The following is a 16245-nucleotide window of genomic DNA, read 5'->3' as shown; positions in this document are numbered from 1 at the left end:
GCGTGTATTCTATTGTATTATGCTAAAATGTGCTCGCGTTAACTCTGTGTGCACAGGCCCTCCCATTGACTGCAATGACATTTTTTTACACGTGTAAATACATGTGTAAAATGTCATTGAAGTCAATGGGAGGGAGCCTTCACATGGAGTTTACACTCCGCTCATTCAGACACGTAAACATGTGTCATACTGATCGCTGTTAAACAGAATCCCGTAGACTTAAATGTGGGCCGGTCTTACGTCGCTACACATTGAAATCAATGGGAGGCTTTTAAACCCATTGATTTCAATGTGTAGCGCACATAGGACCGGCACACATTGAAGTCTATGGGATTGTGTTTAACAGCGGTCACTTTGGCACGTGTTTACGTGTCTGAATGAGAGGAGCGTAAACTCCATGTGAAGGCTCCTGGAGTCTTATTTTTACACATGCATTTTTTACACGTGTATTTTGCGGAATACCAAACGCAATTGCAAGCGCTGTGCAGTAAAAGCACAAGGTCCCCTTTGACTAGGATGGGATCTGTGTGCTTACCGCACGCTGCCCACACGAATCGTGCGGACAGGAAAGTAGTTTGTGAACTACTTTCCTGTCCGCATGTTCTGTGCAGAGATCTGACGGCAAGCAACAGACCCCATTATAGTCTATGGGGTCCGTATGCTTTTACTGCACAACGCTTGCAATTGCGTGTGGTATTCCATTGGGGGGGGGGTCCCCATGCGGACTCCCCCAGACGGAATACCAACGCAGATGTGAACCATCACTTAGTATATGCAGCACTTCCATTATTGCTGCGTGTTTGGCGACAAATTTCGGTTAACCACACAGGAAACCAGAAGCGTAGCTTGAAGCTCCTGGGCCCCAGTGCAAAACTCGTATTTGGGCCTCTACATATTCTGTGCTATATAGAATAATGGTGTATTTTACCTCTCAGAGGGACCTTTGGGGCCCCTTCAGGGTCTAAGGTAGGTAACAACTGCTACTGCTGTACCCTCTACACCTATGCCCCTTCGTCTACAGCTATGCCCCTTCATCTACAGCTATGCCCCTTCGTCTACAGCTATGCCCCTTCATCTACAGCTATGCCCTTGCAGGAAACTTTCCATAAACCCTGCAGCACAAACCACTCGATCTCAGCAGTTTTTTTTGCCGCAGGCGAGACCACTGCAGGAATTTTGTTATGAAGCATTTGTTCACGTCTGACTAGATTTCTGTTTGCTTGTATTATTAAATAAATGGAACTCTCTATGGGGACTGATCTGTCATATGAAAGACACACATGGATCCCATTGTTTTTTGTGGAGATTTCCGATTCCAAGTGTGAACATAACATAAGTTTACTCTGCATAACTATTACTAAATACGAGCTGTCATTCTTACATTTGGTTATACGCACCCGGCTGGGAGTCCAAATGTTGGCTAATGGGTTTAACCATCTTTTACCATTATCATTTTTTTCAGTTATAAACTGGCAATGACATTGATTTATGACACAATAATCTGGCACGTTGATGCATCAACTGGAACGTCTTCAACCGCGCCTCCAACTGCATGAGCATAGAAGCCAGATCCTTCCGTGTTTCCCTAGGCCTGGGGGTTAAGTTGTTTGGATAGATAACAAGGGGCCTGCTCTAAAGAATTCACACCTGCAGCTTGTACAAACAGCTCTCTCAGTGGGTGGGGAACAATTTGTGCCACTGAAACAGAACAGCCTCCATTTTAGTGAGGGATCCTGGGTGTGACACCACCTCCATAAAGCTGTCATGGTGCATGGGGTAAGGATGAAAGGAAGCTGTGCTGTTGGCCATGTCATAAAACACATCTAAATAATGATTTTTATTTTTTTTAGGCTGGTTGACATAAATCCTGACTGTTTTGTGTATATACGTGTATCCGCTGAAAGGTGGTTACAATGAAATTTCTAAGATTCTATTCATAGGGAAGGATTTACTAAGACTGGTGTTTCACAAGACAGTCTATCAAGAATGTTGAATTAAATTGTAGCAGACTTGCACCAAAATTTGGACAATTTTTGTCTTCAGGTTTAGGGCCCGTTCACACGGAGTAAACGCGTGTGTATTTTGGCAAAATACACGTGTAAAAAATACACTTGTCAAAATAAGACTTCCATTGACTTCAATGACACGTGTATTTTGATGTGGGTTTTTTTCACATGTAAAAAGCTGCAACGTATTGTGGTTTTTTCCCACATCGATTTTCATAGAAACTCTGCATAGGTTTCCTCTATGGACTTACCTATACCATACCAATGTTTCCATAGGTATAATTGACATGTTGCATGTCCACAGTGCATTTTTTCCCACACTGTGGGGGTGTGATTTTCTAGACTCTCACCACTGGGGGCCCAGGCTTTAAAGGGGTTTTACAATCCTGACATTGATTTATCAGACTGAATAAGAGCAGCACTGAATGCACTTCCTGTCCACCAGCAACTTCCAGTACCCGAAAGCTACTGGAACAGCTGATTTGTGTGGGATTTGGGTGTCAAACCCTCACAGATCACGTACTGCTGACGTGATCTGTGTTGGGTCCGGGTGTCAGACCTCCACAGATCACATACTGGAGATCTGATCTGTATTGGGTCTGGGTGTCAGATCCTCACAGATCACATACTGGAGACTTATATTATTTATTTATTATGCTTACTTATATAGCGCCATCATATTCCACAGCGCTCTACAGACATTGACAGTCACTGTCCCATATAGGGCTCACAATCTAAATTCCCTATCAGTATGTCTTTGATGTGTGGACATACAAACTCCTTGTAGATGTTGTCCTGGGTGGGATTTGAACCTAGGACTCCAGTGCTGCAATGCTAACCACTGAGCCTCCATACTGCCCATGAGATTTGATCTGTGTTGGGTCTGGGTGTCAGATCCTCACAGATCACATACTGATAGACCTATAATGTGGATAGGTCCTCAGTATGAAAAATCAATTTGGGGAAAACCCCTTTAATAAATCTGTCTGAAATATGTTACCCATGAGCTTCCTATTAAACTAGCCCTACCTATTTAACTTTTGGCTAGTGTTATGTTTAGTGCAGTCTTTGTGCAAATTGTTATTTTTGGGGAATCAGTTTACACCAAAGACTAGCATAAACTGATGACTAATATTGGCCATGGTGTTTGCAGGTTACATGTGTTCCAGGAATTCAATTCAGGATGACAAATCACATCCATCTTCTTTGTTAGTGACAACATGCCACATATACAACATATTGACTTCTATGGGCTAGTTCACGGGGGGGCGGTATAGCACATTTTTGTCCAGATTGTGTCACGACTTACGCCAGTCGCGGCTTCCCCCTTCGGAGTAGGCTCAAATGAATGGGCCTAGTCCTGAGGGTGCTGCCGCGAGGCAGACGTTGGGGCTGAATCAGCCGCGGAGTCGCCTGAAGAAAGAGCAACTCGTTTCATTTCTCCGTGAGCTGGAACATACTGCTCACGAAAAAAAAATGTAGGGGTCTACATAAATCTCCATTGTGAGGGGGCGGATTCTGAGCTGGATTTGGTGTTAGATACCACCCCCTCTTGCCCCGTGTGAACGAGCCCTAAAACTGACTATTGCCAATGGAAAAAAATACAGTACACAATAAATAGAATACAATAAATAGCATCAAGGTTTTTATTCTCAATGGATTGGAGCAGTGAAATTGGATGTAAAGGTAAACACAGCTATAATGCAATATTCTAGTTTTTTTTTCCAACTATGCAAGGTAGTCATTGAAGTAGATTAAAAATATGCAACACCACTGCAGAACTAATACTTAAATGGTCAATAGAATTTCAGGCAACTTAGTCTCATTTCATGTAAAGTACTTTAATTAAAAATATGGCGGCTTTCTGCCTGAAAATCTCTCTAAAGTTCCTGTCACCTTTCTAGTTAATTTACTGTTCACTCGTTTGTTACTAAGGAAGTCTGTCCCTAGATACACTCCATTCCATTTTTCTTATTTCAGTGAATGTAAAGGTCCCTCCTTTTCTCTTCAACAGGATCTGTGAAATGGTGAAATCGTCCTTAGGCCCCGTTCCCACGGAGTAACGCGCCACTCATTTAGACAGCACTGCAGAGCTAATAATACTATATATCTTCTAGGACCTTATACTATATCGTCCTTAGGCCCCGTTCCCACGGAGTAATGTGCCGCTCATTTAGACACGTATACACGTGTCAGAGTGAGGCACTTAAAAACAGATCCCATTGACTTCAATGGGTTCCGGCTTACGCGCGCTACACATTGAAATCAATGGGAGGCTTTATAACCCATTGATTTCAATGTGTAGCACGCGTAAGACCATCATCCATTGAAGACACCTACTTAACAAAATAATGTCCATTTTTCATTGCTGTTTTGCACCTCTGAGGGGTGTCTGTTTTCACAGATCCCTCATACATTGCAGTATAAATCATATGAATGCACCCGATTTTCACTGTCATGTGAATACTGTTGTATGACTAAAAGGTAAGGATTATTTGTTTAGAAAGTCTTATTTATATTGTGCATTGTATAAAGATTGCATTCAGAGTGTTGTGTCCATTGATTCCTAACTGACAATAGTCCCCTGTTGTAAGCGGTGTACCCCAAGGTTTAGTGTTGGGTCTGAGGTTATTTTTAAAGGTTGTTTTTTTGAACTTTTTTCTTACGTGTTTATTTTTTATTCTTAACTTTTTGAACTTTTTTCTTTTTTTGACATTTTACCTCTCCAACCAGGGGACTTGAAGCTTGGATTTCTGATAAGCAGAACAATGTACAGAAATACATAGTATTGCAGCAAATCGCTATGTGTGATCGGCATAGGTAGTTAGTCAGCCTGGCTGCCATGACAACCCCTCGGACCAAGTGATCTTTTTGCAGGGCATCTAAGGGTAGTGGAGGGAGGGGGTTGCAATCTTGCTCCTGGACCCACTGGATGTGATAATTGCTATTGGTCACAGCATCCAAGGGGTTAATCTGTTGGAGTATTCTCCAGCTCCGGCAGTTAGTCTTGGGCCTTGGCTGGTTAATACAGCCGAGTGCCGGAGGAAATGCCAAACTATTAATGGGTGCTGAGCGTTAATTTCAAGCTCAGTGAGATGTAATAGTACGATGCTGTGTGGAAAGGGGTTAAATACTGAAATTAACTGCACAAATACACATGAATAACAAATGCACCCAATAATCTGGACAGTATGCAAAATTAAAGAGGAACTTTCATGTCGGACAGCTTTTTCATTTTGCGCCCCCGGTGAACAGCTATCTGTGCCATTACCGTCGCTCTTCACTGTCAGAAGTCTGTAGTACAGTCTGTCAGGAACGCCCTTCCTCACAGTAGCATCTATTGTGCTGTACTGTGAGAGGGGGCGTTCCATACCGCCCAGCGATGACACTCACCACTTAGTGTCATCGCTAGGCGGTAAGGAACTTCCCCACTAGCAGAAAAAGGAACCCATTGAAGTCAATGGGAAGCTTTTTTTTCAGCGCTGAATTTCCACACCATTTTCCTCCATGTGAATGGCCCCTTAGGCTAAGTTCACACAGTTTTTTGGTCAGGATTTTGATGCAGATTCCACCTCAAAATCTGCCTCCAAAAAACACCTCACAATACAGTCCTATGTAATCCGCTTAAAAAAAAATTCCGCTGACGGTATTTTCCGCTAGCAGAAAAAAGAAGCAACATGACCTTTCTTCAGGTGGATTCCACCTGAAAAAAACAATGGGAGTCAATGGGAGGCGTAAAATCTGTGACGCAGTTTTTGGATGTGGATTTTGATGCGGAATTGTCAAAAACCACTTCAAAAACCGCTGATGGTTTTTCTGATTCCCATTGACTCCCATTGTTTTTTTTTCAGGCGAAATCCACTTGAAGGAGAGGTCATTTCACTTCTTTTTTCTGCTAGTGGTGGAAAAACACGTTAAAAAATGCCTCACAAGTGGCTTTTTCCTGACCAAAATAATCGCCAAAAACTCTGTGTGAACTTAGCCTTAGAACTGAGTTCAGATTGGGGTTTTTTGGTCAAGATTTTGACGCAGAATCAATGAGAGCTGATCATTTCCTTTTTCCTCAAGCGGGAACAAAAAAGAAGCAACATGCTCTTTCTTCGGACAGATTTATGCAGTTGAATCAGCCGCAGACATCCGCCTTGCGACACCTCCCTCAACTAGATCCATTCATTTGGGCCTAATCCAGAGTGGCTAGCCGTTTTTTGGTCCGGAATCTGAGGTGGCCACCATGTTAAATTCCAGACCAAAAATCCCCGTCTGAACTCAAGCTTTGGGTCCATTCACTCGGAGGTTTTTGGTGAGAATGTTGGTGCTGAATCTGTGTCAGACTCCACATGGAAAAAACGCCTCCCCATAGAGTTCTAGGGGGTTCTGCTACCTTTTTTCTCCGCTACCGGATCTTTTCCGCTAGCGGGAAAAAAGCTTCCTTCGGCTAAGGCCCCACTGGGCGGAAACGCAGCGTTTTTGGACATTGCAGAAAAGCAGCAGAAAAAAACGCTGCATTTTACAGTACTAGCAAAGTAAATGCAATTTTGTCTAATCCTAGCAACCCACTGCGGAAAAGCTGCGTTTTTCAAAAACATTCGCGTTTTTCAAAAACGCAGTATGTCAATTATAGTTGCGGAAACGCTGAGTTATTGCCTCCATAGATTTCTATGGAGAGTGTGAAAACAGCAGCAAAAACACAGCATGATAAATGTGTTGCGGAAACTCCACAGAAACGCAGCGAAAAAGCATCAAAATACGCAGACAAAAACTCACTGACTTGCTTAGTTGAGGCTAAGGCCGCTGTGCTAAAATCGTGCTGCGATTTTTTTTCTGCAAGATGGGCATGGGATTCCCATGAATTCCATCCACTTTGCAACTACTGTAAAACGCCACGATTTTTCCTGCGGCGTTTCCACCATGGCTAAATCGCTGCGTTTCCGGCTCGTGGGGCCCCAGTCTAAATAGCAGAGGAACATAATTCCTTAGGATTTTCAACATAGCCTTTCAATTACCTTTATTGCACATGAGAAACTCGAGCAAAAATGCAATGAAAACTCTACAGAAAACTCATATGAATTTCCGCAGCACAAAACTGAAAAATGCGATGAAAAACACATGTACATGCGCGTTTTTTTTCCGCGACGGAAAATGCAACGTTTTCTCAGCATTTTCTTACGCTGCTTTTTTTTTTTTTTTTTTTTTTTTTTTTTTGGCTGCATTTCCGCCCAGTGGGGCTTTAACCTTCAGGTGGATTCCTCCTGCAAAAACCAACAGTCAATGGGAGGCGGAAAATCTACGTGGAATTGGCAAAAACCGCATGGAAAAAAACACTAAGTGTTTTTTTCAAGGTCCATACACTGTGCTGGAGGAAAAAAAACATTTCCTAACTCCTGAAGCGGATTTTTTCATCGCCAAAAGCTCAGTATGAATGGACCATTAGGATTGTGCCTAGTATTTCAATTCAGGGCCATTGAAGTGGATGAGGCTGAGCTGCATTACCACACTCAACCTGTGGACTAATGTGGTGCTGTTACAGGAAGAAAATGGCCATAGCTTGAGGAAACTTATAGAATTCTTGTTTAGAATTCTGATCCAGTCTGCTTGCTATGGGGGATCATGGAAGAAATGTTTCCATTATAGGGCAGACTTTATGAACTTGTCTTCAACCATTCTATGTAACCAAGCACTATATTATTATGATTAATAAATCATTATTCTTATATTGTGTAGAAGCATGTGTATATATATATATATATATATATATATATATATATATATATATATATATATATATATATATATATACACACACTCTGGATTGCTGAAATATTCTAGATATATCCATTATCTACATATTTTATTTGTTGTCTAGAACAATCCATCCTAAAATAAAATGTCAACATAGAATAAACCATTCGGTTTTTTTTTATTTTTATATATCAGATTAATCCTATAAACGCTGATGGCTTCTCAGCGTCTCATCCTGTGTTTTGTTGCACCTTATCCTGCAGATCTGAGACTACTTTTCCAGATGCCAAATAACATTTCAATTTGGCTAAAATATTAATATATTCAGATGAATACATTGTAATCTAAACAACAATAATAACTCCATATGCGTTTTCTCCTTTCAGAGGGATTCAATCCATATTTTCCACTCGTTAAAAGTGGATTTATTTTCTTCACTGCTTAAGTAATCAAATTCCAAGAACTATAGATACAAAGTTTCCCCCACAATACGGGGAAAAAAAATGAAAGTCGTACTATATCTTTTTCTTGTGAGTTCCAAAGTTTAAGGTGATCTCTTCGCAGCAAGGTTTCCATTATCTTTTCCCTCTCCACATTTGGTCTTGAGGCTCCCATTTCAGGGGACGTGTCTACATGCGCAGCGTTTGGGGATTATTTACAGAGTTATGGCAGACAAATGGAAAAGGTAAATTGCCCCCTTGTGGACTCCCCCACTAGACTTATTTCCGTTCTATATGGAAGACAAATCTTAACCCTCTTCGAGCTGAGACCTGCACAACTGCTGAGCGTTACAGCTAAAGAACGTTAACAGGAGACAATTATGATTTATTACCGGGGGGAGGATGGAAAGAAATTAAAAATTAAGCGAGAATATTCAAGCTTGAAGAAAATGATTTTACTATGGTGCGACAGGTTAATTTCTGAGGTTAGGGTCCACAGGAGTCTGAGCGCCTCAAGAAAAACAAGACGTGGCGAGTATAAACAGTAAGAGAAAACCTTGAGGGAGCGCAGATTACCAGCTGAGGCAGGGTTATTTAAACACATTATAATCTGGCTTGGATAATATTTCACACACACGCAAAAAATCAGCGTATTGCTGAATCGCGTCGAGGATTCGAGACAGGTAGTTGACAAATACTGGAGGAAAGCAGACGGCAATATTTAATGAGTTCCTGATCTCACTGCAGACATACACACACCACATGGGCTGGGAGGATTATTCCCCACACCAGACATCTGTACTGTAACTAGGTAGCGACCCTACAAGATTTCATTCACAGATCTCAGCATAAAGGACGACTTCATTTAAGCAGCTTCCTTGTCTGACTGATGCCAGGAAGCAGGGAAATGGCTGGATCACAGCAGAGAAAGGGGAGCTAAGAAAATATTTCTACTAAACAGGAGCAGATGATAGAGGAAGTCTCTCAGTAATATTTCATTTCTCCAGGAAGTGGGAGATAAGATAAACATAAGCTGCATGAAGACTTCTGCACAGCAATGTGCACATTTGGAGCGCACGCCGTCTAAAATTATTTTATTTGGTTTTTTTTTCTGCTTATAAATGACTTATACGTAGGAAGGAAAAGGTGATAGCAGGTTGTCAAAGTGAAAGCAATGAGTAAAGATGTCTGCAATATTAAATATTACGAAACTGAGCAATTGTTCCAATCACATAATGTCTATGGAATTATTTGGAAGAGTAACAGGCGGCCAAATATATTCGTCTGGTCTCTAGTTATTTAGCAGAAAATAATAGGGAATTTCATTCACAAAGTTTGCTTCATATAGAGATGGCTCATTGATCCAGGGATTTCTTCCGACTTCCATATTTGGAGTTTTTGCCGCACATTTTACTATGGTTTTGTTATATGAGTATGGATTCCCTGACAATCCATCAGTAGACTATAGTGACCTGTAGATAATGGCAGTCATAAAGCCATCACCTATAAAATGGACATGTCTGCATTGTATACACCATAGTCAAGTCAAATCAAAGAGAAAAGCTCGTTTTATGTCTTGCTAAGTTTTTCTAGTTCAGTGGTCCCACTCCCCAACCTTTTGTTGCTCATAAGGCTACAATATAACAAATGTTGCTGAATCACGCTAAATATTAAATTAGAAAATCTATTTAAAGAGATCCTATCATTAAATGTTTTTTTTCTAACACGTAGGAATAGTCTTAAGAAGGCTATTCTTCTACCTTTAGATGTCTTCTCTGCGCCGTCCTTTGGTAGAAATCTGGGATTTCTTCTGTATGCAAATGAGTTCTCTTGCAGGACTGGGGGCAGTTCTCAGCACTCAAACACCACTGGGGGCGTCCCCAATGCTGCGAGAGAACTCTCCAGCGACGCCTCGATCTTCTGGAACGTCCTCTCTGCACGTCTTCTTCCAGAGCTGGGGTCAAAATTCTACGTAAGCGTAGTCAGCTCTGTCATCCGGCCATTTTCTTGCACGGCCATTTTCTTGTGCTGTGTAAGCGGCCACAAGAAAACGGACGCTTACACCAGGCAGGCATGCGCAGTCGGCTCTGCCTGAGGCCCAACGGCATAGCCGACTGTGCATGCTTAGAAGTTTAAAGCAAGCACCAGAAGAAGACGCAGGGAGAGGCCGTTCCAGAAGAAGATGGAGACAGCGCTGGAGAGTTCTCTCACAGCATTGGGGACGCCCCCAGTGCTGTTTGAGCGCTGGGGACCGCCCCAAGTGCTGCGAGAGAACCGAAGAAAACCGGAATTTCTACCGAACAGCGGTGCGGAGAAGACATCTAAAGGTAGGAGAAAAATAGCCTTTCTTAAGGCTACTTCTACGTGTAATCGAGAAAAAAATTCGTTTTAATGATAGAATCCCTTTAATATATGGGTGATGGCATTCTAAGGGTGCATTCATATGACCAAGTTTCAGCTGTGAACTGTGGTCCGTGAGTTACCTATGCTGCTAGGAGTCCCTGCCTCCCCTACTGTAATCATTTTTTTTTTTTCTCCTAGAATTCTCCTGGTTGTGAACACTGCCTTAGTTCTTTACTTCCAGACTTCCCCTGGATGGTGAACACTGCTCTAGATCTTTACTCCCAGAATGCTGCTGGTTGGGACAGACCGCTCTAGTTCTTTACTCCCAGACTTCCCATGGTTGTGGAACACTGCTCCAGTTCTTTACTCCCAGACTGCTCCTAGAGGAGGAATAGTGCTCTAGTACTTTACTGTCAGTTTGCCCCAGGTTGTGGAACACTGCTCTAGTTCTTCACATCCAGATTGCCCTTGGGGAACACTTTCTACTTCTCTAACCCAGATAGCCACTGGCCCAGCACTCTGTTCACTGTACCTGACACAGTCATTGAAGAAGAATGGATGATTGTGACTAAAGATAGCAAACAGATCAACACATATGCCAGTACAGGAACACAATATAATCCGAATAATTGGGCTGGCCAAACAGAACTGGAGATTAACAGATTATCTGAAAACTTGGACACTTTTAACAACTATGAAAAATCTAGACATCTGTTGAAGACAAATAGTGCTCGCTCACAGACCAAAGAAAACCAAACCAAACATTGCCACCCCTGTTCCAAACCAACCATTAATTCCTCACAATGTGAACAATAACTGTGGAGAACAGATGAATGTTTATTGTCCATGTCTCTAGATGATGGCTCATTGGTGGCTGTAATATAGCTCATCTGTGGTCATGGTTAAAGTTTGTGACTTCTTGTAGAAGAAATTAGTCTACTAAAAATTTTAGAAAAATGTCAGTGCTAAAAAGTGCTGTGATATAAAGATGTGTGTTCATAATATTCCATGAGGACCCGTTCAGACGGAGTAAATGCGCGTGGATTTTGGTAAAATACACGTGTAAAAAATACACATGTAAAAATAAGACTTCCATTGACTTCAATGACATTTTTTTACACGTGTAAAAAAACACATCAACATACATATCAAAATACGCGTGTAAAATGTCATTGAAGTCAATGGGAGTCTTATTTTTACATGTGTATTTTTTACACGTCTATTTTGCCAAAATACACGCGCGTTTACTCCGTGTGAATGGGCCCTAAGACTCGGACTATATGATGACTTTGGTAGTACGACATCAACTCCCATACAAAACGTATGATTTGTCTTCTTTGTCACATGCAGCTTACATAGGAATCTGTACTGGCAAAGTTTCATGCAACTTGTGATAAAAAAAAAACAACTAAGAAACAGTGAGATTTATTTTGTGACTGTTTTGTCCTGATTTCGTTATATCACATGTCACAATTAGACTGACAGTCATTCAATCCAATAGCAGTTAACTGTTTGTCTCCTGTGCCCTGCCACCTATTAATTCAGTAGTCTTGAAATTATTTGTCAGTGTGTATATATTCTGTGGATGGATGGATGGATAGATAGATAGATAGATAGATAGATAGATAGATAGATTCCATATTTAGGTATGATAATGTTACATTGATATTTAGAACAGCTGTCACTTTTACATTGAGAATAGGTCTACACTGCGGGTCTGTTGTGTTACATGTCAATTGCACATAGAGATGTGCAACTGACATGTAACACAACAGACCCGCAGTGTAGACCTATTCTCAATGTAAAAGTGACAGCTGTTCTAAATATCAATGTAACATTATCATACCTAAATATGGAATCTATCTATCTATCTATCTATCTATCTATCTATCTATCTATCTATCTATCTATCTATCTATCTATCTATCTATCTATCTATCTATCTATCTATCTATCTATCCATCCACAGAATATATACACACTGACAAATAATTTCAAGACTACTGAATTAATAGGTGGCAGGGCACAGGAGACAAACAGTTAACTGCCTGATGATAAACTGCATGCCATTCAACTTTTGCCCTGCAAAGAGGCAAAGGGTTAACTGGTCTGACATGTATCTTCACATGCAATAAAGAAATACCATATTCTGCTTCCCATTTCCAGAGAATAAATCTATGACATGTCACTTGAAGAGCTATATATACAGAAGCTCCCTGCGCCCAGTGGTGCCATTTGCTAGCAGAGAACGGCTTCCAGTAACCCCTCCCATGTATTATATATAGAGATTCCTAAGGAGCCACCAGAGCTTAATACAACTCCTCCTTTCTTACTGTGGGGAGGGAACTACATGAACAGCTGTGAAGACATTAGGAGAATTCAATTCACAGACACAGGCTTGAGAACCATCAGGCCTCCTTATGTTCAATAATACAGGCAAAGTGCACATACTGGAGAAGGGAATTAAGGGCTTGGCTTGGAACGTGGGCAGCAGGAGCGACTGCTGAAGATTTGCAGCCATTTTACAAAGCAGCAGGTAACAATTGATAAGCTGTGGTGGTAGACAAAGCATGGCTTTTACCATGCTGAGATCCATGCCTGCCCATATGATTTATTCGGATGTTAGCATGATGTCTGAAGACGAGGAGAACAGGAGCGAGAGTGACACTTCAGATCAATCCTATGGCTGCTATGAAACTTCAGCAAAAAGGAGAAAGGTTCCTAGGAAGACTGGACAGGTGGTGGTGGTGAAGCAGCGGCAGGCGGCCAACGCCAGAGAAAGAGACAGGACTCAAAGTGTTAACACAGCCTTTACTGCCCTGCGCACGCTGATACCCACTGAACCAGTGGATAGAAAGCTCTCCAAAATAGAAACTCTGCGCCTCGCCTCCAGCTATATCTCCCACCTGGCCAATGTGCTTCTACTAGGGGAAGGCTGTGAGGATGGACAGCCATGCTTCAGCACAGTCTACAGGACCAGAGATGAAGCAGAGGGCAAACTGCCACGCAGCATCTGCACCTTCTGCCTCAGCAACCAAAGAAAGGGGGTAAGTCGTGCCCATTATTACAAAAAAAAATCATCCAACACCCTCACTAAATGCAAGGTGTGAGCGAATAAGGCAATTTGTATATCTGCAACTATAAGAACAATTTCCAGATAAAATATCATTCCCATCATTGTATATATTCTGATAACAACCTGCACAGTGTAAATTATAAGAGTGCTGGTTGAATTGGGGACAAATCTTTCAGTCTATGGCCAGATTTATACTAGATTTATGATCACCATAGACAGAAATTCTTCATTCCACAGCTTCTGTAACATTACCTAAAGTGAATAAGACCAACCTAAATGTATTAGACATTTGATATCAACTCCTTCTTGTGCAATCGCACACTCATATATCTGAAGGGACATTGTCATATGTTTATTCTATAGGAACCAGCTATATACAAAAGTCTTATTTATTGAGGGTTCGGTTCTTTTACAATTAATGCTTATTATCAAAACCGAAAAATTCATGTCTACGAGCAGGCAGAAGTAATAGTACAGCAAAGTGGGTATGTAAACAGTAGGGAGTACGATATTACTTCCTAAACAACAAGGTGAGGTATATAGAAGAGGAAGGACTGTATATACAATACCCTGCTTTCTCTATTATTGCAGCGGCTGATACATTTAGGACAACTTTATCATTATTTGTTCTTGAATACTGAGTTATAAATTATAAGAAAGTTTTTGCCTCATCTCAATATGATGAACAATATAAAGCGAAGTGGAGGAAGATTTTGAGAACAGGGATTACTTTTTGGATTTCTGCTGAGGTATCCGGTTAAGGGAGGACTACCGCTTAACTTGACATACTATTACATAGTGCAGAAGTGCGGCGTATAATAGGAAGCTAAAGCATTCAAGGCCAATTGTAAGTAATATTTTGGCTGGAAACTAAAGACATTTGTTGAGTTGGGCCTTTAGCCATGTAAGCTATTTTGACACCTCTGACCCTGGTGTTTGAGCAACTCTCTGTATATATGTATATTCCTTCGGCTACTTTCCCTTATAAACCCCTGCAGCTCTCTATAGTAACACATTCATTTGCGACTGACACTAGACTTCTAGAGCAAATATCTAGACTGGTGTTTATATAACGTTTACATGCTGATGAACCTGCCACCAATATGGAAGACTTGAAGAGAGTCCTTAACCTGCTCTTTTTAGAATAACTTCAGTGTGATTCCATAATATAGTATCTATTATTCTATTACTTCATGATTCAACCTTTAGAAGTCCATCCAAAATGAAATGTATTTATAATGTACGAATATTTGTATACCTTTCAGACATTGCCTATATTAGGACAAAGGTGTGCTAGGTAACACAAAAGTGATAATACAGAGTATTGTCAAATGAATTACATAAATAATATAAGACTTCACATGTACGTTGTTCCATTATAGGTAAAGTCTGCCATTGAGTCATATTTAACAAAAATAAAAGTATATTGTCGTGTGTTTTTTTTTTAAATTTTTTTGCATACAGTTGTATTAAAAAGCATAGTCAGTACCACTGAGGCAAGTTATAGTGGCTAACTGTATGCCAAAATGATGATCCAATGGCATAATGCATGATGGTCCAATGGCATATTAGATGTATATATTGGAAGAATTTGGACTATAAAGCTAGCCATTGACTTTAAGCTATCATTGATGATCGGTCAGAACAAGAATAGGCAATGCTTCAAGATGCCTGGACAAAAATGTGCACCAATTCACAAGACAAATTCTGTAGTGGGTGAGGACAAGTGAACCAGCCCTCTACAGATGAGATACAATTCTTACAATATTTAGAGGACAGCTTCCATTGCTATATAGATGTGTAAGCATATTTTAGCATTGCTCCAGATCACAATAACATGTGACTGATGTCATTCCTGACACAGTCCGGCTCCTCTTCTCAGTGAACTTTGCAAACTACCAGAGGGGCAGGAAAATGTAAGAAAACATACTGTAAACATCTGCTGTAGACAATGTGCACTAACAATGAACTGTCTTTACAGGCCTCAAGAAGAGAACACACTGGGAACTGCCTGAAAGTGCGAGGACTGAACACACTGCGTATACCCCAAAGATGATCGCTGCCTTTCCCTGGATCAAGAAGTGGAACTGAAAGATTATAGGGCCAGATAATTGAATTTTCTATGCAAAACAGAAGATGGTTAGGAGGCCCCAGAGATGTCAAGGAAAAGCTTCCAGAATATCAGTTGGAGCTGGTCAAACCTTCGAATGCCAAGTTACATAGAATGTCCTAAACAGGCGAAAGGCACAACGCAACGCTGTGTACAATTGGCTTATGATGGGGGGAAGGAACACCAACATGGTGGTGCGGACAATAATCTTTGGGTAGTTGACCTTGAGATCAGGACTGCGTAAAGCAAATATCTGTACATATGTTCAGCAAATTTATAGAATTTTAATTAAAATAACATTATTTTGAAACAGGTTTTATTTTTCTTTTATTAAAAAAGAACATCACATTACGTCTGCAGATTATACATACGTGTAATGTATAGTCATTATTGATGAAAAAAAAACAGCGGTTTAGCCATGGTAGCTTATGTAATTTTTGCATTTACCTTATTTTGTCTTTTAGCCCAGCATTACCTAAGAAGGGATTTGAATGTCATAAGTTCCATCAACACAAGGTGTCCTCATGTTTA

General features: G+C 40.9%; 1 protein-coding gene across 1 annotated transcript; it reads left to right on the top strand.

Annotated features, from left to right (window-relative positions):
• The first annotated feature begins 12852 nt into the window (after positions 1-12852).
• On the top strand, positions 12853-15989 carry TCF15 (transcription factor 15). Its single transcript, XM_075278622.1, has 2 exons — positions 12853-13575; positions 15586-15989. Exons 1-2 carry the CDS (start codon positions 13099-13101, stop codon positions 15658-15660), a joined length of 552 nt encoding a protein of 183 aa, XP_075134723.1. The 5' UTR covers positions 12853-13098; the 3' UTR covers positions 15661-15989.
• The last annotated feature ends 256 nt before the right edge of the window (positions 15990-16245 follow it).

Source organism: Leptodactylus fuscus, chromosome 6 (genome assembly GCF_031893055.1).
Source record: "Leptodactylus fuscus isolate aLepFus1 chromosome 6, aLepFus1.hap2, whole genome shotgun sequence".
Lineage (NCBI taxonomy): Eukaryota > Metazoa > Chordata > Amphibia > Anura > Leptodactylidae > Leptodactylus > Leptodactylus fuscus.
This window is presented reverse-complemented; position numbering and strand designations above follow the sequence as displayed.